A 26690-nucleotide genomic window follows, 5' to 3' on the forward strand; every position below is an offset into this window, starting at 1 on the left:
AGCGCTATAACGGGCGGGAGGGTGGGGAAGCTCTGGTTTGACAAGGTTTCGGCGGCAATCGCAATTTCATCTCGAGGGTTTGAACGGGACCTCCCCCCTCGCCGCGTCAGTCCGTCCCTTAAAACAAAGCCCCAGCTACATCGACGGAACGCAGGGGGTGGTCCCGGGTTCGCCGAGTTCCGCAGATATGTACGCTTGCAATGCGCCCCTTTCTTCCCTTTTGGCTCGCAGGCCTCACGTATTTCAACGTTTCCTTTTTTTTGATTTTCCGTACATTGGATTACAGCAACGACATTAAGCTGGACTCCAGGGATGGTTTTAACTATTCTATTCTTTCCAAAAGAAAAGTTCCCAACAAAATGGTCACCCGACGTCGCGGGTTTTAAAAGACTTGATCTAACAGTTTAAATTCTTGAAGGCAACACAAAAATGTTTGTTTCTCTCTCTCTCTCTCTCTCTCTCTCACTCCCTCTCTCTCGCGTGCGCGCTCACTCGCTCCCTCGGATCGGGGGAGGAGGTTAAAGCGTGCCAATATGGCCATCTTTCCAACGATCCCTCCCCCCTTGGAGCTCTACAGGAGGGGCTCTCCCACGTCGCATGGCGGGAGAAAGCGACCCCCCACCGCCCACCACCACCACCACCACCGCCACCACCACCGTCACCACCACCGTCACCACCACCCCTCGGGTCAACTAGTCTATGCAGCAGAGCGGATGAGGAAAAACCAAAACGCTCGTCGGGTGGAAGAGGAAGCAGAAGAAAAAAATGTTTCACGGACGAAGTCGTCATCTTTGAGAAGGAGGAAGAAGGAGGAGGAGGAGGAGGAGGAGGGAGGAGGAGGAGGAGGAGGAGGGAGGAGGGAGGAAGTCACGCGATGAGATAAGATGAGGACAGGTCTTCGCTCAGGCACGGCTCGGTTTGTTTTTTCGGACGGGGTCTCTTCTTCTTCCCAGTGCGCCCTGGGAAGTGCGGTCCTCAGCTCTCCAGGCTCATGAAGGCCACCACCTGCTCCAGCTTGAAGGACAGCCGCTGTTTCCTGGCGCCGTCGTCCTGCTCCAGCGCGCACACGATCTGAGAGGCAGACAGAGGGGGGCCGTCGTTTGGGTGAACGGATCGCAAAGCAGCCGAAAAAATATCGTATCTATTCATTTAAACACCCGGCGCGTAGACCTTCCCGACAAGCTCAACAGCAATTCCGCCAACAAATTACGAGGAATTTACTCGAAAATTAGAAATTGATTGAAGCATCACAAGTCATAAACCCTGCTCTTCAAATATATACTTCGATTGGCCTTTGCCATGGCGGCCTGGTCGTACCTCCTCGGCGTATTTGCCGATGTAGGAGTAAATCTCGCTGAGGGAGCTCATGGTGTTGAACTCGTTCATGTGCATCCGAGACTGCTCGGCCAGGTAGGCGTTCATGTCCTGGTCGCTGATTGCCGGCATCTTACCGATGTCCGAGTAGTACCTGTATGGGGAGGAAAGAAAAAAGGCGAAGGGGAAAAGGGACGATCATTAAAAGCTCAAAAAAAGGGTGAATAAAGAAGAAAGCGATAGACAAATGATAAAATATTGCTAGAATTCACAATGAACATCTGGCGCTCTCCACAGGCGAGTTACAAACAGTCAGAGGACGCTTACACCGGCGTCGAACCCGCGGCTGAGAATATTGCTGGTGCGGTGCCCGTGTGGGCGCAAACTGGCGGCTTACGCAGACAACACACTCCTGTGCACACAAACATCCCGGTATCCGTCGGGTAACGGCAATCACTCAGTGTCGGCGGCAGCTGCGTCGCCCCCATCGACATCTTTAATTAAAGCGGGGGTATTTACATATTAGATTCTAGTGGAACCAACTGTTCCAAGACAGGCCCCGAACTCATCTGGATGATCCTGCACGAGTGGGTCCGTGCCAGGAAAACTCTCGAAAGCGCGAAGGAAGAGGCAGGTGGGTGGGTGCTTATAGCCTTTGCATGGAGAGGTCATGCCCGCGTGCACACACGCGTGCGCACACACACGCACACGCACGCACACACACACGCGCACGCACGCACGCACGCACGCACACACACACACACACACACACACACACCTCAACACCTGTTCAGTACTGCAGGGCATGGGTAGGGAGTTCCTAGCAGGGGATTGTTAGAGCAGATAACAGGTGTGCTTTGTTGAGGGGGTTTATGCAAAGTGCATCGAGACATTTTAAGGTCACAACCCTTTGGTTGGGTTGTTTTTTTTTGTTTTTGTTTTGTTTTTTTTTGTGAAATAATTACGTTAAACCAAGAGATATTACTAAACCGTGGATTATTGCTTGTATGACTAACCGAGCTGACCAATGCAGAGCTTCTGTTCTCAAATGTGTGTTCATCGTGTAGGCATGTTACTGCCGAGCGGTGGGAAAAGGTGCCCAAACGCCAATACTCACGTACAAGTAACGACACCTTACTGGAGTACGACTTAGGTAAAAGTTAAAGTCGCCCATTAAAATAGTGCTTGAGTAAAGTACCTGGTTTTAAATGTACTTAAATATCAAAAGTAAATCAAACCCATTTGGATTTACAAGGTTTATGTGAAGCAAACCGGACTTTTCATTTTTAAAACAATGTAGCCGAGTCTCAAATTGATAAGCGCTGGTTATTTTATTCAGGTTACGGGTTCCTGCATCCATTCAAGTGTTCGAGTATGATCTGAGAGTCTGGTTCCTTCAAACCGTCAGTGTTTTTTTCAAATTCAAAACACGTTGACCGCCGGACAAAACTGTCTGCTTTTTGTTGGACTGCCTGTTTAATATTCACCCCGCGGTGGAAAGACGGTCTTTATTTCTCAGACGGGGAAACATCAAACCCACCTCCTCGAGAATTCCACCGAGTCACGGCTCACCCCTGAGGTGAGGAAGATTGTCTCATGCAAGTATAAGCACAATCTCACGATAACACGGCATGGGCTTTTTTTTTTTTTTTTCTTGCCTCTTTAACTTTCTTTCTGTTTTTCGAGACAACAAATTGCACCGTGACAGCTCTGATGAATATGTCATTGTCTGGGGACCGTTAACTCCCACACCGAATCCGAGACAGGCGTCAATATCTGACTGGCGGGCTTCACTTTGCGGGTTCCAAATGAATAACCTAAACAAACTGCGGCGGGTCGAAAAAAGCTCGCGGCACACCGCGCATCCACCCAAACGCTTTTTCGAGCGGAAGCTCTGAATATGCATGCCTGGGACGGACGTCCACTCGTGGTTCAACGTGTCGGCGATTCAGGCGGCTTCCACGGGCGCATTGACATATCCCGTCAGCTCGATGAAAGCGCCGCGAGGTCTGCCATGCGTCTCAAAGGGGGCTACGAGATGGACTCCAGATCATACATTTTAACCGCACATAGAAAAGATGCTGTAAATTGTGTGGGTATAGAAATAAGTCTACCCTTCAAAGTTCCATTTCAAGAGGTCTGCCTTTGCCGGAGTAGGAACCTGCACTCTTTAAACGGGTTACACAGGAACCCTGAGCCAAAACACACTGCCAAAAAGCGCCCAACTTAATCAATCTAGCTCTGAGCTGGCTCCTGCCGCCGGGTCCGGGTCAGCGGAATTTATGATGAGGTGGCTGTTCCCTCACATGGAAAAAGTGTTGGCTTGAGGAATTAAATAAACTGAAATTAAATAAAACACTTATCTTATTAAGCTGGGAAGGTAAAACATCGCTCTTATATTGGAGTTGAAAAGTACTTTTTGGAAGGATGTTTCCACATGGCCCCCGATGCAAATCCCAAGACCCATACTTGGTAAAAATTTACCATTTTCCCCCCTGTTACACAACCGAATTTGGGATTCAAAATCGGGAGATGAAAGGGCCTCTGGATCTTTCCGATTTTCCATCAGGGAACACAATTTCCGAGTTATAGAACTCTGGGTGGCATTTCGACTTTGATAAGCATGTAGATGGAGTTACCGTGGCGACAGAGGGATAACTCCAAAACAACCGATGCAATTTTCCCGCGCAACTTTGAAATAGAGCTTTATAATAACCTCCGAAACACCCGCAGCGACGCGGCCGGGACGCCGGCGATTTGCCGGTGATGCCGCAGATGAGCGAAAAGAAAAAAAAAAAAAGCGAAAAGACGACCGTGTAGGTCAACAAGGGCGAGCAAGTGAAATAACGAGGCACGAGTCATTCTTAGGCAACCTGTGACCACTGCGATGGGAAATAAAGTTTTATTGGAGAGGCTTAAAAAAATATTTATATTATTACAGGCCAGACATAAATATATCCTGCATCCTTCAATAGCAGTTAATTTAATTTAATGGAGAATGTTTTCCCTCATCTTGCGCAGTACGTCACACTGACGTATATCTTAAACAACAAAAACATTAAAACGATACCGAATGTCGTTCATGCGTGACACTTTAAGCATCGATCGGATGATTCATCGCCGTGATTCACAAATTCCTTCTCAAACATGAATATTCACCGTCTGTCTCTGTCTCTTCACAAGTATCTGCTTCACAGAGACACACCAGCAAAAAAAACCAAAACACCCTGCTACCCTGCAGGAAGAACCCGCCCACAGAAATCAACAGGTGGACATTATGAAACTGCACACGCACGCTCGCACGCACACACACACACACACACGCGCACGCACGCACGCACGCACGCACGCACGCACACACACACACACACGCGCACAAACGCACACACAGACTGATGAATACAGCGCTTGGCCTGGAGCTGCTCATTTGGTTCCATCCCTCTGAGCAGTGGAAAGTGTTTCCAGGCCAGTCTGGCTCCACAGCCTCCAACACATAAATACTTTTCAGCCACTTCACAGAACGCCATCTTTTATTCAGCACCTCTCCCCAGCCCATGCCGACAAATACATTTAATAAAACTCTCATTAAAAAAAAAATAAAAAAATAAAAAATACTAGCTCTGCCTGCTGCTCTAATGAACTCCCCCTCTCCCTCACACACACACACACACACACACACACACACACACACACACACACACACACACACACACACACACACACACACACACACACACACACACACACACACACACACACACACACACACACACACACACACACACACGTGCACTTCTGCCAATGACTCTCATGCCTTGGGCCATCCCATCCATTCCCAGTGTTGTAATTTGGAAAGTGCTTTATGGGCCATAGATCACGATGCCACTGCCCCATTATGTGTATGTGAAGAATGAAACATGGCTAATACACGGCTTCTGACACCTGCATTCACGTGTGAAAAATGCGTACACGCACTAATGCACGTTCCCACACACACACACACACACACACACACACACGCGCACACACGCACACACGCACACACACGCACACGCGCACACACTGGGCTCACCTCTCCACCCAGCTCTTGTAGCTGGGGATGTCCTTGGCGTAGAGCAGCTTGTTGGACGGAGAGTCCTTGCCCAGGCGGTGCTCCGAGGTGGAGCAGGAGTCCATGAAGGTCTGGGCCACCACCGACAGACAGGCGTCCGTGATGCTGCTCTTGTGGATGTCGAACACAAACTGTGGGTTCTTGATCACGTTCACCCAAAAACGCAGAGGTAGGCTGCAAAGAGGTCGACAGAGAGCAGAGAGTTACGAACGACGAGTGATTTGGTCCGGCTGACATCCCGACTAACGGGTTTCAAAAGCGCCTCGTGCCGAGTCACCGTTCTCGTCAACAGTCGTAACGACGCGGACAATCGCATTGGAGAAGTTGGGCCGACCCGTCGAAACTTTCTGACGTGTTGTCGCCGCACACTCACACTCTCGGACGCGGCGGCGTGACATTTCCCGGAGCCGTGGGAACAATAATAATAGGTTGTATTTAATAGTTCCTCGTTTGACATTCAAACGGCTCGTGCGTGGATCGTACATTTCCATCTTAATGAAATTCAGAAATAGCCCTGCAAGAGCCATCGAGGGAGTGAAACAACAGCCTGTGTCCAGCCTAAGTGCTTTGTGATAAAGTCCCCTAATGCAGGGTTCCTATTTTCCGCCGTCAGCCAGGCAGTGGACACCGGCATATTATATTGGGCGCCAGAAGGGATGCGAGCATTCATTTACTTTACGAGGCCGGTGCACGGGACCCGCTGCCGCCGCCAACGTGCACGGTTTGATGCGTGTTCTCGATTCAATGAAGACTTTATCTTCAAAGCAGTGTCCAGCTCTGAGCGTTTCAAGCTGTGTACGGGGGGGGCCTCAGCGTACCGACACGCTTCACATTGGCTCGTTTGCGCAAGTGGGCCTTATTTTGTGCCCTGTCCAGAATAATAAAAACATACAAGGCTGTTTATTTGCCAGGCTTGTTCGTGCCGGAATGAATGGGGACGGGGCCAGAATGTGTGTGTGTGTGTGTGTGTGTGTGTGTGTGTGTGTGTGTGTGTGTGTGTGTCTGCAGGAAAAGGGCTCAGCTGGTATTAAGAAAGAGCTGAGTGTTACTTGGACACCACTATCTTTGCAATTCTCCGGGCGGCGTACTTTCAGCTGATGGTGCAAAAATAAAACAGTGGAGACACTGCTATCTAGCTCAAATGGAAGCAAATGTGTTTGTCTGTGTGTGCGCATGTGTATGCGTGTGTGTGTGCGTGCGCGTGCGTGTGTGTGTGTGTGTTTATTGCGCCATCAAAGCGTGAGTTAAAAGAAATAAAGCCCGGCAAATGCAATCATTTAAACGCTACCTCCCTCCCTGCTATCCTACCCTACATTTACCAAACCCCAACCTCTGCAAAGCCATTCAGATGTGGGAGCTAACAAAAGAGGATTTAGAGAAGAGGGGGTGGGAGGCTCGGCATTATGACTTCCAAATTAATCGAGCCAAACAATCTAGAGGGATTAAGTGTGGGGATCAAAGGGATATTTAACACTGCTGCCGTGTTGCCGTGATTGCCTACAATCTGGCCTACTTGTCCGGCGCGCGGAGGTCCGCGCGGCTTGACTCGGACGGTGGACGCCGGGGAACAGCGAGGGTCCTGGCGTGATTCCAGGTATTTCCGAGTGAGCCCCCGCGGCGACACTCGGCGGAGCCCAGAATGGACCGGCTCCGCTGTGGCGAGCCCGCGGTGAGCAGATTTGAGGAACCGAGACGACGTGGGGGTTGGCCATTAAGAGCGGCTCCCTGCGATCGAGGGCGGGTCCCGTCCTCCAGGAACGATGGCGTCTGACTCAGAAATCACTTCTTCTCCCTCTTATAAAACAAAATCTATTGTCCGTCATCTGAGCCGTGTGGCCGCTGAAGTCCGGATTTTTATCTTGGAGAACGATGAGATGAGATGAGACACATCAATACGGAAGCAAATCTAGTCGAACACAATTGCCTTTTCACTTCATAGCGAGGTTTTCCATATTATGTGCACATTTACATCTCATTTGGACAGAGGTTTTAATCTCAATGAGACAAAAGATCTGGGGCGAGATCTCACCGGGAACTTGGCCCATCCTCGTCTTTCCAAAGAGGAAAGACCTAAAAACTTCATATTAATGGCGAGGTTGAAGATCTTATTTCTTTGGCTTGGTCCTCGCGTCCCGTTCGCCCGCTATCGCATTCGCGCTGTTATCGCCAAATCGCTACAGCCGTGATTTCCAAACCTTTAACAAAGGAAGTGCGATGGGTTTGCGTGATTGGGGCAGACAGGTGTGCGACTCCACATAGAAGAAAAAAGAGAGCACCGGTGCATGAGAAATAAAAAGATACGTGTGCGTGTGTGTGCGTGTGCGTGTGTGTGTGTGTGTGTGTGTGTGTGTGTGTGTGTGTGTGTGTGTGTGTGTCTGTGTGTGTGAGTGTGCCAGCGTTTGCTCAAGAGACTAATAATTAAAATTCTGCCCGGTGGAGCACGGCAAAGGCACAGACATAGTCACACACACCAAACACAGAAGAAAGAGGATAAGAGGGAGGCGTTGACACACTACTGCTAATCCAGAAGATACCATCTGGAGGTGCTCTAGGAGCCAGTGACTCATCCACACACACACACACATGCACGTACGCACGTACGCATGCACGCACGCACGCACGCACGCACGCACGCCACACACACACACACACACACACACACACACACACACACACACACACACACACACACACACACACACACACACACACACACACACACACACACACACACACACACACACACACACACACACACACACACACACACACACAAGGGACATTCCAAGTCTCTGGCTCCCTCTGAACATCTACATAGGCAGAGCGACACACACTTCCACCACATTGGGAGACACAGCATCTTGATGACGCGGAGGGCAAGTGAAGGGCATGAGTGGAGCTTCCTCGAAACGACAGTGTCCGCGTCATTCTGTGGCGATAGAAAAAAACCGGGCAGTCCATGTCAGCTTTCCGTTCCTTTCCCGTGCTCGAGGAATTTTAAGCGGCCGTGGCAATACGGCAAACCCAAGAGTGCGGCAATATGGCGGCATCTGGGCGTGACATATTGGTTTTCTAATGTGTCAACAGTGCCGGCAGAATATATGGCGCATAAACTGAGCCGGGAGCTTGCTATTGGTCCAATCATTCCCAGGAGGTATCAAGAAGGTATTCTGCAACAGAAGAGAATTCTTTTTTCTTCAATCAGCTCTGTAATGTGTTCACACAAGACCGATTCAATTAATGTATCATCTTAATCCAAGGAATCCACGCAAATAGGATAAATACACTTAATAGGTATCAGGATATAATCTTGTAACTGTATACTGTATATTGTTTCTTTTGTTTGTGACAAAGTCATTGTCAAATTCCCCATCCCTCCCCAATTTCGCACAATCCAAAACAAATAGTAATGCTGAAGGTGAATGGAGTGCCCGCTCTCTCGAAATAGAAAAATAATACAAAGCCTCTTCCACATCTGTCACCTTTAATCTCACGTTGAATTATGTAAGTCAAATCCTCGCCCGTTCTTTCCACAAAGCTTCCAAGAATAGAAAAACGAAATACGGGATCAATGACTAGTTCACATGACCCTGTGAAGATTAGAGGCACACAAGAAGAAAAACTCCACTCCTCGCTCGCTTCATGGCTATGGCCCTGGTGCATTATGGGTGCTGGTGCATTGACCATGGGATAATCTAGCTCAAGCAAGGTGGCACACCACCACAATGGAGGGCTGCAGAGGGTTGTAGGGAAGCCTTTAAAAGGGGATATAGTGCTATTGGCTTTTGTGCTGGGTTGAAGTTAATGGTGTGTGAGATGGCCGTGAGCTTGGGCGGTTTAATGAGATGGGGGCCCCACATGGGAGGCGGGGATGACATTATCAGTCTTTAACATAAGAAGGTAAAAGGGATTTTGTTTCGGGCGGGATTGCGGGATTTTGAAATGATTAGGAGATCACGGGCGCAAACCCAACGGCGAACCATCACGGCTGAGCGTCAAAGCCGACGCGGAAGCGCTTTACACTGCAGTTCAGCAAACGGCTGATAGGTCAGAAAACCCCCAACTCAATAGAGGTCAATGAAAAAGAAGAAATTCTCACAAGAATAACAGAGTTTATTTCCCCAAAAACTTTAAGGTCTCAGCAGTCAATCAGTGTCAACTGGGTTGTGAGTTTGAACATCACCGTTCCATGAAATGCAAATTAAAGCTCAAAGAGCGGTATATTTGAGGGTGCCGTTGCATTGATTGACAGGTCTCTCGTTTGCCTTCAAGCAGGGTGGGCGTGTTTCTTTGCATTGCTCGCGCTGCCCGAATTTGGAAGTTCTGGCCCCCGATTCCTGCCAATTAAGCCCAGAGGCTTCAATTCGCCTCTTCAGAAACAAAAAAAACGGGCGACGTCGCTAGGTTCATTTTCCTCCACGGTCTGTGGTGTAAAGTGGAAAGTGGCCACCGTGTGCTCATGCACAACTAATGTACATCGGCGTGCACTGCCACATGTAACCCAATGTTATGATTAATTGCTATTCATCACAGCACTCAAGAGCCCATTCCATTAAAACTAATGTCGGAGCTATCCACCGAGCCCTTCAAACACCGAACACCGCAAACAGTCAACAATGAAAACACTGTTATTAATAAAAATTAGTCCTCCAGCGCAAACAGCCTTCCTTAACTTGGTCGATTTGCCCGCATCAGTTTTCCTTCGCACAGTTCCCCCCCCTTTCTGTCCCTCTGCATAGATCCACTTCCATTTTCCATTCCCATGGTCCTTTGGGCCCGGCGTGAGTGATGCATGCTGGGACCTTTGGCAAAGGCCAGGAGGCTAATTAGACATTAGTGTGTGTTTAACTCCCACTGAGCTCACTTCCCTTACTCCTTCCACCTCCGTTCTCACTTCCTCCCTCTCCTCCCCCCTTTTATTCTGCTTCACTGTTGATTATTTAACCCCTGACAACCCATTAATGTGGGTTAACAATGCTCAATATGGTCTAAATTAATCAGTAGTTTTTTAATTTGGCCGGCTTTTTCCTCTACCCGGAAACACACATTTGTCACAATGGCGATTTCCATGGCGACAGGCGGTTTTTTGGCCCGGTTAGTTGCGATAATAGATGTGGAGCTCTGGCAACCATTTGGATTATGCCCTGGTGGTTGGCTTTAATGAAGATTACACACCCCTGTGGTTAATGAATATACGGCATGGGAGAGGCATGTGGTGAAGCTTGGCACGGGGAAAGGGTTTTCTCTGGTGTCTCCGGCACATTTAGCAGCACTTCAGAAGAAACGGTGGACGCGCGTAAAAATCAAGAACGTGCGCGGCACAGGAGCTGACCGGGGAAGGAATCGTCCTCTCACCAGTTGCTCTTCCATGTGTGTCGGACGTGTGGGTCGTGGATGTTGTGTTTGTCCGCCTGCTCGTCCAGGAAGTCGAACATGTACTTGATGGCCAGCGGCAGGGCGCTGCCCCGGTGCGCGGTGCTGAAGATGGTCTCGAACAGGTCGTCCACAAACTTCTGCAGCGTGCCCTGCGGAAATAGAGGAGAGCGGGAAAGAGAGCGGTCACTGTTTTTACTCGGCGGCTCTTCTAGAGCAGCGGTACTACATGCCACGCCAGTGAGCTGAAAGTGAATATTTATAAAAAAAATTTAATAGAATGGGACTTTATCGTCCACAGTGAACACAAGCTGAGGAGCTGGTGTACTGGTTTGGCTTTGTAGCACTACAAAAAGTACCACAACTACAATTAAACACGGCGTTTCCTTCGCCACGGCTAACAGTCCGGTAGTTTTTATTTGTTCTGTCTCACTTATTTTTAATGCATAACGGTAAAAACGATCCCCTGCCTGATTGACAGGTGTCGCACGCGCTCCGTTTTCTATATTCGACTGACGCGTCGACATTTCCAGAAAGCGAAGGTAAAGAAAAAAAAAAAAAAAAAAAAAAAGCGGGCTCCCGTCCAATGCCTAGTCAAAACGGTTGGCACCTTCTATCATGCAAATGAAACGCGCCTCGCTGTGATCAGTGCACGGGCGCGTACGTTTGCGCTCATCGCGCAAACGCGCGTGACCATCGGCAATGTTATTTCCGTGTCTCGCTCCTATCAGCAACAGCGGCGCCTAAATCTGCTGGCAGCTTTGATGGGGGAAATTGTTATTTCACAGCTGACTTTTAATAATATCTAGGAACAGGAGGCACATCTCCTAAGCCTCTTTGTGCTGCTGGATTAGCTCCCACACTGCACCATTGACCCTAATTTGATTTAATGTTGTCGACTTTAAGGAGGAGGACGAGGAGAGGGAAGACAGAAAGAGATAGATAGAGGGAGGGAGGGAGGGAGGGAGGGAGAGAGCGAGAATCTAATCCTCTTGTAACGAATGAGCTGACGGGATGCACGGGAACGTGTGCGAGCCGAGGCGAGAGGGAGGGATGCAAATGAAATGAAACGATAGAGGTTCCTTATCGCGGGGAGAAAAAGGTTGTTGAGCGCGGCAGATGGGGTGTGCACGGACCTCGGCGAATGAGGAATAAAAAATAAATCCCATTTGGGCGACCAAATCAGGCAGACAAGAGATGGGTGGCAGTGTGTGTGTGTGTGTGTGTGTGTGTGTGTGTGTGTGTGTGTGTGTGTGTGTGTGTGTGTGTGTGTGTGTGTGTGTGTGTGTGTGTGTGTGTGTGTGTGTGTGTGAAAAGGAGGCGGGGCGGAGAATCCCATAAGTCTGAAATTTATGACTGTGATTCCTGAGGGGTCGGCTTGTTCGAAAACCGGAAACGCGATGGAGGAGGCTACAGCACACGGGGCTGGATGTGTGTGTCGTGAGTAATGACGTGTGGGATCTAGCCATGTAAGATAGATATCAGAGGTTATCTTGATATTTAGGGGTGCGTAGGTGTCTCCGAGGGCTGATAGATGACCCCTCTCCTCAGCATAGGGTTTTTTTTTTTTGTTATATATATTATCATAGGCGTCATGATATGGCCCAAACCGCCATGGAACAGCACTCCAAAGACAATACGTCATTGAGATTTACTGACGCACAACCGATGTCTGCCTTCAAATTTAAATGAAGGGAAGGCGACCAGTCAAAATTGGAGCTATGAGGGCGAGAGGGGAAATAAAACACAATCGAGGCCTCCCGCGTCTCCGTCCACCAGACGGAACGCCGGGACCGTCGCAAAGACAGTGATGGAGGTAATATGGCGGATGTCAGCGCTGTTGCTAGGGTATTTATTGGCAAGGTGAAAGCCGACGCAGTCAATTACGCCGCCTGTCTGCCCAATCATTCCTCACCCAGAGCGATGGCCAGTCGAGATAAACTGGTTATTCCACCAAAAAATAAATAAAAAAATAGCAAGAAAAAAAAAATCCATCTGGAAAGATGGCGTGCTGTCTGGTGCACTCAGCCTCCTCTGCATGTGTGTGCGTGTGTGTGCGTGTGTGTGTGTGTGTCTGTGTGTGCGTGTGCGTGTGTGTGTGTGCGTGCGTGTGTGCGCGCGTGTGTGTGTGCGTAAGAGACGGGGGAAAAGAACGTCAAGCCACATAAACATACAAATATGTGACAAAAGTATGACGATTATGCATTGTGGAACAAAACAAAAGTATTTTGGGACAGAAAGAATGAATGTGTGCGCCTTAAAGAACAGAACGGGGGAGGCTACACACTAGAGATTGAAAAGTTGAACTATTCAGCAGTGGACCGAAGCTACATTTATTTATTCAGGCATTTGTATCCCGACACTTTCAGTCCTCTGTTGGGCTGATAGGTTAAAATTGGGGCCCTTCCTGCTATTCCTGTTAACGCTCATTATAAACTAATGTCAGTCAGCACTTTGTCAAACAGAGAGACGGAGGGTCAATTCAGAAAAGGATTGCGCGGCTTTTGCGGCCCCAAAATAACACAAAAATCTAATGTAATTCTCAAAGCACCCGCCGACGGCGACACGCAGCCCTAACTGCTCTGCCACGCCAATAGCGTCTTGGTGTACCGGTGCTATTCGCACACATTCAAATTAGGTATTATTCACACATTTGGTGCAAAATCCGCCCCTTTCAATACAAATGAGACTTGTTGCAAAAAAGGTCCAATCGACAAACGCCAGCCCTAATAGCCTGATGCAGTTAGAATGAAAATATTACCGACTGTAGACAACTGGTGGTAACTGCACGAGACCAAAAACAATAGATAAAAAAAAAAAAAGGCAGCTCTACGCGATCGTCTTCAAAGAGCTGGTGCAGCTGAAGCGCATTTATAAGGGACGTCATGGCCAGACTTTCCAGTGATCTGTAAATAATATTTTGACATTATTATTATAATTCTTATTCCTGTCACGGCATCTGAAGGCAGCGGAACGGGCTTTGTCGAAACTTTGAATAATTTATTGTACAAAAAAGGGAATTACAAACACGACAAAAGCGGCTCCATAATTACCATAAAACTCAGAAGACATCTAAAAAAAAAAAGAAACAACTAAAAGTTATGGGGAATAGCGATGAAGTGGTCAAAACTGCCACTGAACCACAGCCTCCGTCCGACACGGCACCGCTCAAACCCTGTTTTAATTCTTTTTTATCATTGGAGAATGAAAGAATGAAAAACATGAACGAAAAAGAAAGTTCTTATACACGGAAGAGTATTAGGGCCACGCCAAAAAAACAACAAAAACATACCCCGGTGTTTCGAGAATAAACTCGGAATTACGAGGCATTGCTCCCCAACGCCCCCAAAGGCGTAATGGAGAGCGCCTCCGCTCCCTATCACGCATCTCCCCGTTCTCCAAACAAAACAAAAAAAGCAGCACGCCTTCATTTTAGATGTAATTATTTTCGTGCTCTTCCTTATTGAACGAAGCGAAAAACAAACCAAAAAAAAAGCCCCGTGTGGCGTCCGCAGAGCCATTGACTTTTTTCTCCTCTCTCTGCGCCGCTGTCCAACCTCGACTCCGTTCTTAGCGCGGAGCCAGCGTTTACACTTTGCGCACAGACGCAAACGCAAAACGAGGGCAAATTGCACCTGGCGGCAAAACTTCACGGGCGTGTTCGCGCCGTGACGTCAGCAGCGTGACGTCTTTTGTGAATCGGACGTTGAGACGTTGCTGAAAGCGGGTGCTATTTGACGCCCGATTTATGGCGTCATCAGCGGCCGCAATCCATTTTCTATGTGAATTCCCCTCCAGAGTTTCTCCATGAATCCCAGTCAAAATCAATTATTTAATTATAGTCAATGTTATTGAGTCATGGTTTGTGTGTGTGTGTGTGTGTGTATTCTTCCGCACCAAGTGTGTGCGCGTATGTATCAGCAGGTAATGGTGATTATGTGAATACGGGGTTTTGCTGTTTCTAAAAGATAAAGACATAGGGAACATATTCAGAAAGGAAGAAGAAAATGTGTGTGTCCAAGAGCGTCCATAATAAGTGTTAATTATGGGTTTTTTTCGGCACACTTCTAAATAAGTTTTGCCAGATTAGTGACATTGATGACTCGCTCCGACTGATCTGTACTCAACAGATGGAATCCTCGGAAAAAAAAGTATTTACTGTATGTGTGTATGCGTTTGCCTGTACATATCATTGTATTTTCAAGATCAGAGATATTAATAACATTATGTGTGTGCGTGTGTGCGCGCGCCCGCGCGAGCCCCCGCCGACACGGGCATTTACGACCGCAGCAGTGTTTACAAAGGACGGCCGCGGACGAATACACATCATCACGTCGAGTCACGTTGAAGTTACGCTGAGGATTGAATACTTCTTTCTGTTCAATAACCGTCTGTGGCGGACCAAGGGGCGGCTGCAGCAGGGAGCTTCTCTTAAAAGCGCACGCCCCGCTACCCGTAAAGACTCTCCGTCTCCCTAAGCCCTGGCCGCCGGGTAGAGACTCCCGCACCTCCCACACAAAAAACAGGGTGAAATCAGGAGAAGTAACTTTGGTATCGGGCTGTCCATTTGCATTCAGACGTCAGATCAAAGTCACTCGCCTACAAACCAAATTAACTTTTATTTTTTTTTTTCCCTTCCTCCCTCCTCCCCTCACGAAGGCCGCCGTCGCCCCCGATCACTCAAAGAGAGTCATTTTAGAGCCATTTCTATTTCTGTCCGATAACATCTTTTCTAATAACGAAACCACCTTTACCGGCTTCACAGCTCTTTTCTTATTTACTTTCTTTGATACGCTGCAGTGTCAACACAGCAGTAATGAAAAGGGAAAACAAACTAATATCTGCATATTTTCCGCTCACACCTGAAGGGAAAAGCGGAATACATTTGAATAATCTTCTCCGCTGGGATGATTCGGTCGAAGCAGAAAATAAATATGCAAATGGGGAGCTGGGCGGGCTGAGTCACGGCGGCGTGCAGCGAAGGTGGGACGCCCTTTGGATGACCTCCGTGCCCCCGGTGACGCTGGTTCCCGCTTCCTCGCTGGTTCCAAAAATGACGTCGTTACGCGTCATCGTTTCAATGTTTTGATTGTTGATAGTGTTCACGACAGATTTTGTGAAGAGTAACTTGTGACTGAAGTGACTTTTTGGGAGTTTACGCATTGCGCGTTCTATTAAAACCTTCATTCATCGAATTAGGCTACCTGACCCATTAATAATAATACAATTAAATTAAACAAAATCAAAAAAATATATAATAATAATAATAATAGTAATAATAATTATAATTTAAACAGAATATAAACAGATAGATTACACATTATGATCATATGAATTAATCTTAATAGATCTTTATTAGACTACTTGATCTTTTATTATTATTATTATTATTATTATTATTATTATTATTATTATTATTATAACAATAATAATAATAATAATAATAATAATAATAATAATAAAAATAATCCATGCAAAACATCAGTTTTCTGTCCTTACAATATTTAGTTCTTATGTTTTATAATAAATATATATTTAAATCCAGACCAGAGTTAACAAATCAAATAATTATGATGCCAATAATGAATGAAAACACATGAGAGGGAGGTCGCATGACATCATGTCAGGAACATTGATACTGCAATCGCTCTGTTATTTGCTTCTAAAGGAAACTGTTTTCCGAAAATCATTGGACCAATCACAATCGACTGGGGTGGAGCAGCACATGGGACCTTGTTCAGACAGCCTGTGCATTGGAGCCCACGTTAACCCGTGGCTTTGGGGGAGAAAGCTGAACAGGCTTGCAATTTGCCGAGCGTTTAATTCGGCACCCTTACCTTGGTGGCCAGCAGCCGGGTCAGGTAGATCTCGGAGACCATCTTGCTGCCGCGGTCGCCCTCCTTCTGGTCCCCGTGCTCGTGGTTCTTCACCAGGTGCCACACCTTGACGCCGCTCTCCAGGTCGGGGGTGATCATGGGGGTGCGGGAGCGCAGGCTGTCGGGGCTTCCCGTGTACTTGATCATGTTCTCTGCGAGGGAACGCAACACGGGACAAACGTCAGCGGAGCCAGAACCGGAGCTATGAATGGTTAAAAAAGCACAATGCTGCTATTGTACGTCGACTATTCCGAGGCCAATTTTAGTTTGTATCGAGACGTAGCATTGAATGCGACAAAATTCTTTGTTAGTGGGTAATTGAAAGGCGGTGCCTGAAAAGGTTTTCATTTCGATAGCCGAAGATCCACACACGCAACTAGGGAGAAAGCAGAAAAGCCCAGGCTGATCGACGTAGACGCTGACGGCGCTGGTAAACAGCGGCGGAGTGAAAAACAACAGACAAGAAGACAAAGACGGCAGTGACAAAATATTGAATTTGAGAAAATATATCTAACCCCACCCGCTGTTGAACGAGCGTCAGAGCCCAGGCCCCGCCGCACGGCTGTTTGGTTGAAGCCCGGTCTTCCAATTTGCGGCGACGGGAGATTGGATATGAAACTTTTAGAGAGCGCGCGCAGTTAATTTTTCATGACTCCTTCTCCTCCGTCTCCGTCTTCTGCCTCTCCTCCCCGGGATGAGACGCGGCGGCGCGGGCCGACACAAAATCGAACAGGTGTCAGAGCCGATGAAATATGCATGGCCCACCCAATGGTCGGAGTGGCGATGACATTTCCAAATGCGCGGCTCAATGAATGTTTACACAGTGTGAAAAAGAATTGATTACTGGGTGCGGTTTGGGGAGAAGAGGGAGGAGGGGGGCGCGGGGAAGAGTGTTTTTCCAGTGACAGAAATCAATCTGTCCAGGGACGGGAGAGAAAGGAAGGGCGTGGGGGTGGAGCTAATTTTATGCATATAAAAAAAATGTATGCATGATTAAAAAAAAAAGCGGATATTTGGCCACAACCACCATGAATGTTATGGTGCTTTTTTTTTTTTTTTTAAGAGTTCCAGATCCTATCATCTCTCAAAATTCTGACAGTCATTTTGGAATAAAAACTCAAATAAAGCAAATAAAGCGCCGTGTGAAGTGAAAATAACATTCTTCACACTCGGAGGGAGGTTTCGGCTGAATGGCGCCGGACGGGGAGCGCCCATTTTCCTCTGCCTTTTATTTTAACTGTGTTCGCCAGATGCAACGGCGTTTGTGGTCGATGATGCATTTAAAATGCAAACGTCCGGGGAGGAAGTCCAATGGAACATAACACGAGACAGTTTGGAGAATCTTTGAATTTGAATGATCGGGCGGAGTTACGATGGAGGTAGTAAGAATAAGTGTCAAAACGAGTCAAAAGGGAATAGGATAACACATTTCGGGAGGCACAACTAGTTATCAGTTGCACATTTAACCGATGTAAGGCTGAAAGACTGATATAGACGGCAACATCATTGGTGGTTGGACCTTCAGGAGACCAGGTTTTAAGTATTTATTCGTCTTATTTTTTATCAACGCATTTTCACAAATGCACCTTTCATATCAACAGACCGCACTGCACGAACAGATGTTTTTCCCTTGAATCAGCTTTATTTTTCCCACTGTTTTCCTGAGTTGTGTTTGCGTCTGAGTTGATGGCGTTGTTTAAAGGGAATGGACGTTACGTTCTTTGAATTTTTTCTTAAAATCAAAAAACTTGGGGCGTGGCCCCCCCCGCGCCCATCTCTCTAAATTCAAGGGCTGTCAGGGCATCCGTTCGTCTTCTTTGGTTCGGCTCGTCTTTTCCCGAATCCCCCTCTTCCCAAGCTGCACCGAAACCCGGCCGGCTGCCTTTATTCGGTACACTATGGCCGAAGTGCTCAGGTTCAAAGTCACTCTTCAAGGGCCGGAGCAGTTCTGAAGTGGATCGCGCTCGCATTTGAAGTCCACCCCCCCCCCCTCCCCCCAAAAAAAAGAAAAGAAAAAGTGAGGTGAGAGCTACGTCTGGCATTTGCCTTCCTTTCTCCCTGCGCCGTGGTCCTGCTCTCTCCGATCGGGTCCAATTTGGAGCCTGGGAGCTGAGGTGCGAGTGGATGGAGATGAGGCGACGCTCATCATTTGGCGCCGCATTTGATGTTCCTGAAGTGTTTGCGGGCGGCGACGCCGGGCCCCTTTGATCAGCTTTGTGATTTGATGGATTTTCAGGTTCAAGGAGACGCGGAGCCGACGCAGAGGTGACACGCCGACGGTGGGGGGGGGGGGGGGGGAGAAGAAGATGAGGAGGAGGAGGAAGAAGAAGTGTCAAAGACGGTGCGGAGGGAGCGATGACAGGGCGCCTACTTGAGACCCGGGGAGCTGGGGGGAAAAGTGAAGGGGGAGCATTTATTATCTTGTTATGTTTTTCAGACGAGCACTCTTATTCGTCTCGTGCGGTCGGCGGGGCTCTGTCTGCGTCCTCACTCGTCCAGAGTCACTCCCAGGCCCAGGTGAGGGCGGAAAAACTACCCAGGGACCCCCCGACCAGCGAAAGACGGCGATGTCCAAAAACTGTTGCGCTACAGTCATTTCCCACATAGTTTTGACGCGTGAGCAGGATTTGGGATTTGGGAGCCGCTAATAACCGACAACGGTCGGGCCAGTCAAAAGCTTGTTAGCTTGCCAGCCCCATGTATCGTAGTCGGTCATCATCTGCTGCACACTGACCCATCGCTGTTGAGTCATTTTCGTTTCCTTTGTTATCTTTCTTCACATGTAGGCGACTGAGCCCTTGTCGAGTTAAGTGGCAAAGTATTGTGCTACCAAAGCCGTCTGGTAAAACCGGGGGGTTGAAAGGGAAGCGCCCCGCTGGGGGAAGGGGATTCCCGATTCTTAGCAGTCATGGTTTTTGAACATTTAATTGACTTGGACCTCGGGGCTTCCCGGGCTCTGGGGAGCCGAGCAATTTGCCTTGCCCTTAAAACTAATCTGTGCATTTCGCTCCCCTGAAAGGGGGGAGATACATCCCAGATGGATGTGCCCCAACAAACAAGTGGCGATGTTCACGGCATTCAAAGGTGTGAATCGGCGGCTTTGCCGTTGTTTGTGCAAGAAGGACCCCCCGTGTGTTGCACGCCCTTGGACTCACCGTATTTGCTCGCCGAAGTTCGCGACACGGTGGAGTTGTTGACAGAATTGTAGGCTGTCACTTGCTTGGGGACCAGGGCCACCACCGAATTATCAGGCACCTGCAACAACAAAATGGGTTCATCATCCAAACAGCCAAATTAACGGAGGAGCCGCAAACAAAGACGCAACCACTGACCGCGATAAGCACACAACCACTCAGTGAAACCATACATCACTTTGCTGATGTCATTTTGCATTTCTCTCCTCATCTATTCCTGTTATAAAGGGATGAACAAGGAAAATAGCTTATTACGCTGCACGTGCTATTTATCCCACACATCCAGGCTGGGGGTGGGTCCCATGATCCCTATTCAATAACATGTCTTCCTCGAGAGACAGGTTAGGGAGGGCCATGGCTGGGTGTTGCAGTGTGTTATGTGTGCGTGTGTTAGGAAACCTCTGTTGGTATAAAATGCAAATACTTGGGCCCAGGTTTAGATGTGTGACTATAATGTGAGCACCTGTGTGTAATTGAGTCAGGCACCCCGGTCGACTAAACCGGATTCAATTAACACAACGGGGATGGAGCTTGTCCCACCGGTGTCCCTGATATACTGTACCCCCCCCCCCGACACACAAACACACACACACACACACACACGCACGCACGCACGCACACACGCACGCACACACGCACACGCACACACACACACACACACACACACACGCACACACACACACACACACACACACACACACACGGACTAAAAATGCCACCCACCTCTTCTGCATAATCTAACCGGCCATGCTTGCGGCTGAGGCAGGGTTAATTGAAGTGATCTCTATGATATTGTGGGTGGATGTGACAGGGAACAGCTCTGTGCGTGCACGCGTGCGTGCGTGCACGCGTGTGTGGGTGCGTGTCATTGGATTATAACGTTATTTCACCCCGTCCCCTGGCCTGCTCTGTATGCAAGATATGTTCATATCATTGGGGGAGCAGACCTGGCTTCCACACATTCGAGGGGGAAGCCCCAAACCCCCCAAACGCCCCGAGGTTGTGTTCCCTGCACACTAATCCCGCACACCGAACACAAACGTATAATAACAGTAGTGTACGATGATATGAGACGGGATGCCAAATTGGGGTGGGGTTGAAAAACAGGAGAAAGAACACAGCCTAGGAGAGCGGAGGAAGAGCAGGACGGAGGGTTAGAAATCTTACTTTCAAAATGGCAGGAATAACATCCGATAAGGGAAGAGGGCTCGCGGCGACCATGCTTCCTCAAACAGGAAATATACATTTTCACTCAGTTTGCGATGCCAACTGTCACATCGGGGCAACTTAATGACGGCGGATCGAAACGGGTACTCCTGACCAGCGAGCGGGACAGCGGGAAGGGGGCGGCGGCGTGGCCCGGGGGCGTTCTCGATTAAATGCATCGAAGATAAAGGGAAATGCGATTACGGTTTACAGCGTCGTGGCTTTTTAGCCACATCTCACGTGGCCTCGAGCAAATCCCGGGGAGAAATAACAGACCTGGGAGGCAAGCTGGCTGCGTCAATGGACGTGGAGCTGGACCGAGCTGCGGGGCCTCTCCACACAGATACCAATAACCGTACAGAATAACAATCGGCTCCTGTGTCATTGGTGCGATTCCCTGAGAGTTGGGAGAGAATGAATGTGCAAATGCAATGTGTGTAAACCAACATTTATCTTATCCAAAATCTCCTCGCCGTGCCCTCATTTCTGCATCCGTCCCTGTCCCCGCACACTTTTGTCGCACGGAGGGGCTGGGCTCATTTTATCGCTGTCTGTCAGGAATGCGCCACCAATATTCATCCCGGCTAAAAATGAATTAACTTCTGTCTTCATTATCTCATGTCTGACTGAAATCAGCCCCCTAATCCATTTCGCCCACGCATCTCGCTACCAGTGACATTTAATTTAGGCACCGGCGCAGACCCCTGCTCTCCAAGAAGAATAGGCTTACAAGGGGGGGGGGGGGGGGTGTGCTGCCGTAGCCCTGCAAATTATTTACACTATGATACACCGGTGGGACAATTTTATTTCCATTTAGTTCAGCCTATTTGTCCAGCTGGCAAGGAGTGGAGGCGCAAATTAGGAAACCCCACCCGGTCGCTGTCCATCCGACCCGGTCTGTCCTCATTGTGTCTTGTTTAGTTGTTTTTTGCTGTTTTAACTTTAAGCTAGACTTCCCATCTTGTCTTGAGTAGGTTTTTAGTTTCTCAAATGAAAGGCCTACACTTACACTTCCAATTATTGTGTGTGTGTGTGTGTGTGTGTGTATGTGTGTGTCGACTGTGTCCGTCTCTGCCGAGCTGACACAAATCCATTTTGCCTTTCCATGTGTCCACAGACACTAGACTGACACATCTGATGCTATCTGCCGCCCTCTTCTCCCTCTTCACACATAAAGGATTACACTTAAATCCCCCGGCTAGTGCTGGTCACCGCCTCCCCTGAACCCTCGTCCCACCCGTCCCCGTCCCTTCACCTGACAGAGCGCTGTCACTCACTAAGTGGCCCTAGAAGGGCTCTGACAGCATAGTCTATTAGGCTGAGAGAGAGGTCAGCCCAAAATCACTGGGTCACACCGCCAGCCACAGGAAGACATGGAGGGAGGGACAAAAGAGGTGACTTGATGTAAGAGAGATCACTAAAGTACAGTCTAGTATTGTATAGAATAGTATAAAGTAGAGTTTAGTATAGTAAGTATTGTAACATATAGCATAATATACATATAAAACATATAATATTTAATAAATAGTATAAATATATATATAGTTTAATATTTATTACTGTATACAGTACTATTAACCACTATAATGTATAGTATAGTACAGCATTGTATAGTATATATAGTATAATATGATATACGTAGTATAGTATAGGTGGTAGTATATCAACCCTAACCCTATATTTATGAGAGCATAGTAGAGTATAGTATAGCATAGAATGGCAGAGTATAGCATAGCATAGTATAGTACAATGTGGGGATGGTAGCTCAGGAGGTAGAGCTGGTCGTCTAGTAATCCAAAGGTCGCTGGTTCGATCCCAGGCTCCTCCTAATAGCATGCTGTAGTGTCCTTGAGCAAGACACTTAACCCCTAATTGCTCCTGATGGCTGCGTCCGTCGGTGTTTGAATAATTGTAAGTCGCTTTGGATAAAAGCGTCTGCTAAATGACTAAATGTAAATGTAAATGTACAAAATATTATAGCATAGAATAGTATAGTATATAGAGACTAATATAGTACAGTATTGTATAGTATAGCATAGTAAGGAATAGATTCATATATTATACTGTAGAAGGATAGCACAGTATAGTATAGCATAGTATAGTGTAGTAAAGTATAGTATGCTATAGTATAGGGCAGCTGATAGTATAGTATTGTACATTATAGCACAGTATAGTATAGCTGATAGTATGGTATAATATAGTATAGTACAGCTGATAGCATAGTATAGTATAGTACAGCAGATGGTATAGTATAGTATAGCTGATAGTATGGTATAGTACAGCTGATAGTATAGTATAGTATAGTATAGTATAGTGCAGCTGACAGTATAGTACAGTGCAGCTGATAGTGTAGTGTAGTATAGTACAGCTGATAGAATAATATAGTATAGTATTAACATTACATTTCATTTAGCAGACGCTTTTATCCAAAGCGACTTACAATTGTTCAAACACCGACGGACGCAGCCATCAGGAGCAATTAGGGGTTAAGTGTCTTGCTCAAGGACACTACAGCATGCTAGCAGGAGGAGCCTGGGATCGAACCAGCAACCTTTAGATTACTAGACCACCAGCTCTACCTCCTGAGCCACCATCCCCCACTATAGTATAGTATAGTATAGTATAGTATAGTATAGTATAGTACAGTACAGCTGATAGAATAGTATGGTATACTAAACTATAGGATGGTAAAGTACAGCTGATAGTATGGTATATGATAGTAAAGTATAGTTGATAGTATAGTATAGTCTAGTATAGTATAGTACAGCTTATAGTATAGTATAGTATAGCATAGTATAGCATAGCATAGTATAGTATAGTACAGTATAGTATAGTATAGTATAGTATAGTACAGTACAGTATAGTATAGTATAGTACAGCGTATAGTATGGTATAGTATAGTATAGTATAGTATAGTATAGTATAGAACACACTGTATAGTGGAGTGACATAACTTTGGGGGTCAGTCATTGAGTGTGAGGCACTTGTTCTGTATGTAGAACTCTTCACTTTATCTTATCTCACCTTTTTCTTCACTGATCTTATCTTAGGAGGAAGGTACTTGTGCTTTTTTTGGAGCTTTTTACTAAGAGATAATAGCTTTTACACAACATATTTTGTTACTTTACTTGAATTTTAAATTGGGTTTCATCGACTTAGTAGGTAGGTGCCCATGGTTTAATGAGCCACGTTGCAGTTGTGGTCTGTCCAGCCCAGAATAAGACACAAAGGTTGAATACAATGAAAGCGGTCTTAGGACGGAAAATGACTGAAGAAAGTGAACAAATGCAACAAACACACAATGCACCTCCAGTTATTTCTGATAAGGGTCAGGGTGTCTAGTGACTGTGTGTGTGTGTGTGTGTGCGTGCGTGTGCGTGTTTGTGCGTGCGTGCTCACGTACGTGCACGAAACAGAAAGCTCCAGCAGGTTATCTGTTTGAGGGAACATTCATAAGGCTGTGGACACTAACCTGCTGATGACGGCTTCAAGTTTACCAGGAAATTGAATAAGCCCTGGATATGCAAGGGGCGAGGACAAAACACACACATCTGGAAGGCGGCAGATTGTATCCCATCTGACGGAGAGGTGTGTTCTGCATGGTGTGTGTTAGTGAGCAGGCGTGTGTGTGTGTGTGTGTGTGTGTGTGTGTGTCCTGTGCTATTTATACCTGGTAGTGTGCCAGCATGTTGAGTCTCTTCCAGTCGCCTTCGATCTTGGTGGTGACGTCCTCGTCCTGCAAGATCGTGCGCTGCCCCCGACCCTGACGCCATTCTGCCATCGTAGAGGGGGGGAAAAACAGTTAATTTAATTTTGCAAGGGGAACAAAAAAAAAACATTAGATTGGAGTCATCTTCTATCAAAAAAAAATTCTTCAGTTTGTTAAATGTATATTTTTTGGTTGTTATTCATTTGGCCATACAACAGCATACATCTTGCTGTGTCACAATTTTCCCTTGCTTATCATTTTAATTCACACTGATTTTTGACGATTGTCATCATATCGATTCATATCTCTAATTCCTTCTCGATTGGAATGCACTTGTTGCTGCCGTGGAAAACCACGGAAACTGATTTCCAGTCAGCCTGTCACGGCGTGTTATCACTAGTTTGACCTCAGTCTAATGGAGTGAGAGACGCTCATATAAGATCAGAGATCCAATCATCAATACATCCATTCAAACGACAAATAGGACCAAGGTCTTTATGGTCGGGAATGAGCTTTTGGTCCGGCGTGGCGGTTAAGCTCAAATCAACAGCATCGGCAGCATCAGGCACAGACGGACTTTGCCCAGTGAGAGTGGGGGCCGAGATAAAATCGCAGGGCACAGAGCGACGGGGGGTGTTAATGGCGGGTCCTGTTTATCTTTAATGTCAAGCCTCTCGTTATAATAACCACGATGCCGAGCTGGCAAAGAACCGCAATGAAGATGAAAAACAAACGAAAAAAAAACAACAACCCCCACTTGGATGGGCGGACAGAAGAAAAGGAAGGAGAGGGGGGGGATGTAGAAACCGACAGAAAGCCAAAAGCGGAGTTAAATTAATCGCCCGCTCTGCCCTTTGTGCGCCCGCTCCCTAACCGCCGCCTTATTGATGGGTGTGATTATGTCCGCTCACGTAGAGCCCCATCCTCTCCCTGTGTCACCTGGGGCGGCGGCCCTCTCTCTCCGGGAGTGGGGCGGAGAGAAGCGAGCGCCCGGGACTTTTGAGCTCGGGTCAGACCGCCTCGTTAGCTCGGCAATCAAGGCGGTTCCGTAGGAGCGTCGCCTGGAAACCTCCCCTCCCTCCCGTGAGCACTCATATCAGTGAGTCTCATATCAGAACTGGGGGCGGGGGAAACCAAACAACAGAAGCGCCTCCTCGAAAGGACCAACACAAAAAGCGGATGATTCCTCGACTGCTCGCAGGCATTGTGGGCTCCATGAATGCGTTATTGTCTATTGGCGCTCCTCGCCGCCGTCCCCGGCTCATATCGGCGGCCGTCATCTCCAATTCCGATCACAAACGGCAAAAACAAAGCGGCAATCACCGCCGCACCTGATGAGGCCCGTCTTAGGACGATCGACCGGAATAGCATTAGCATCGGAGAAATCCGCAGGAAATAAAGGGTCTCCCCGTTGTTTTTGTCCGTACAGTACGTCTCCCTATAAAGATGCAAATGAGCGCCGGCTCCAGTCGAGGCACAGTAAACAAATGGGAAACTGAGGGGAGCGGCGGGGGGGGGGGGGGGAGAGAAATCAAAGGAGAATAAACTTGGGAGGAAACCAGAGCAAGCCGAGATTGCCCCGATTCCCAAATCCTGTGGTCGCCACGCAGTGGAGAGAAAGAAGCCAGGCCCTGCGTCTGTGAGTTTCTCAATGACTGTGCGTGTGTGCGCATGTGTGTGTGTGTGTGTGTGTGTGCGTGCGTGTGTGCGTGTGTGTGTGTGTGTGTGTGTGTGTGTGTGTGTGTGTGTGTCTGTGTGTGCGTGTGTGTGTGTGCGCGTGTGTGTGAGTCGAGTCGCATACACAGCAAAGGAGATAAGGGATTTGGGGAGTGTGTTGGAGCTGCTAGCAGGGAGAAAGGCTGAAGGTGACTGTTGTACTCCACAGGGATGCGTGGCACTCATTTGTT

General features: G+C 47.7%; 1 protein-coding gene across 1 annotated transcript in view; it reads right to left on the reverse strand.

Moving 5' to 3' along the window:
• Positions 1-931: 931 nt before the first annotated feature.
• The window catches only part of plxna4 (plexin A4), a gene marked incomplete at its 5' end in the record, with an annotated part of 241120 nt that continues 215361 nt past the window's right edge, over positions 932-26690 (reverse strand). Inside the window, 7 exons of the mRNA XM_080022616.1 lie at positions 932-1071; positions 1318-1468; positions 5387-5599; positions 10781-10950; positions 16636-16826; positions 19830-19929; positions 24745-24848. Coding sequence (XP_079878742.1) covers positions 976-1071; positions 1318-1468; positions 5387-5599; positions 10781-10950; positions 16636-16826; positions 19830-19929; positions 24745-24848 — 1025 coding nt within the window. The 3' untranslated portion in view covers positions 932-975. The remainder of the gene's footprint in view (positions 1072-1317; positions 1469-5386; positions 5600-10780; positions 10951-16635; positions 16827-19829; positions 19930-24744; positions 24849-26690) is intronic.

Source organism: Zeus faber (assembly GCF_960531495.2).
Source record: "Zeus faber genome assembly, chromosome: 21".
Classification (NCBI taxonomy): Eukaryota; Metazoa; Chordata; class Actinopteri; order Zeiformes; family Zeidae; genus Zeus; species Zeus faber.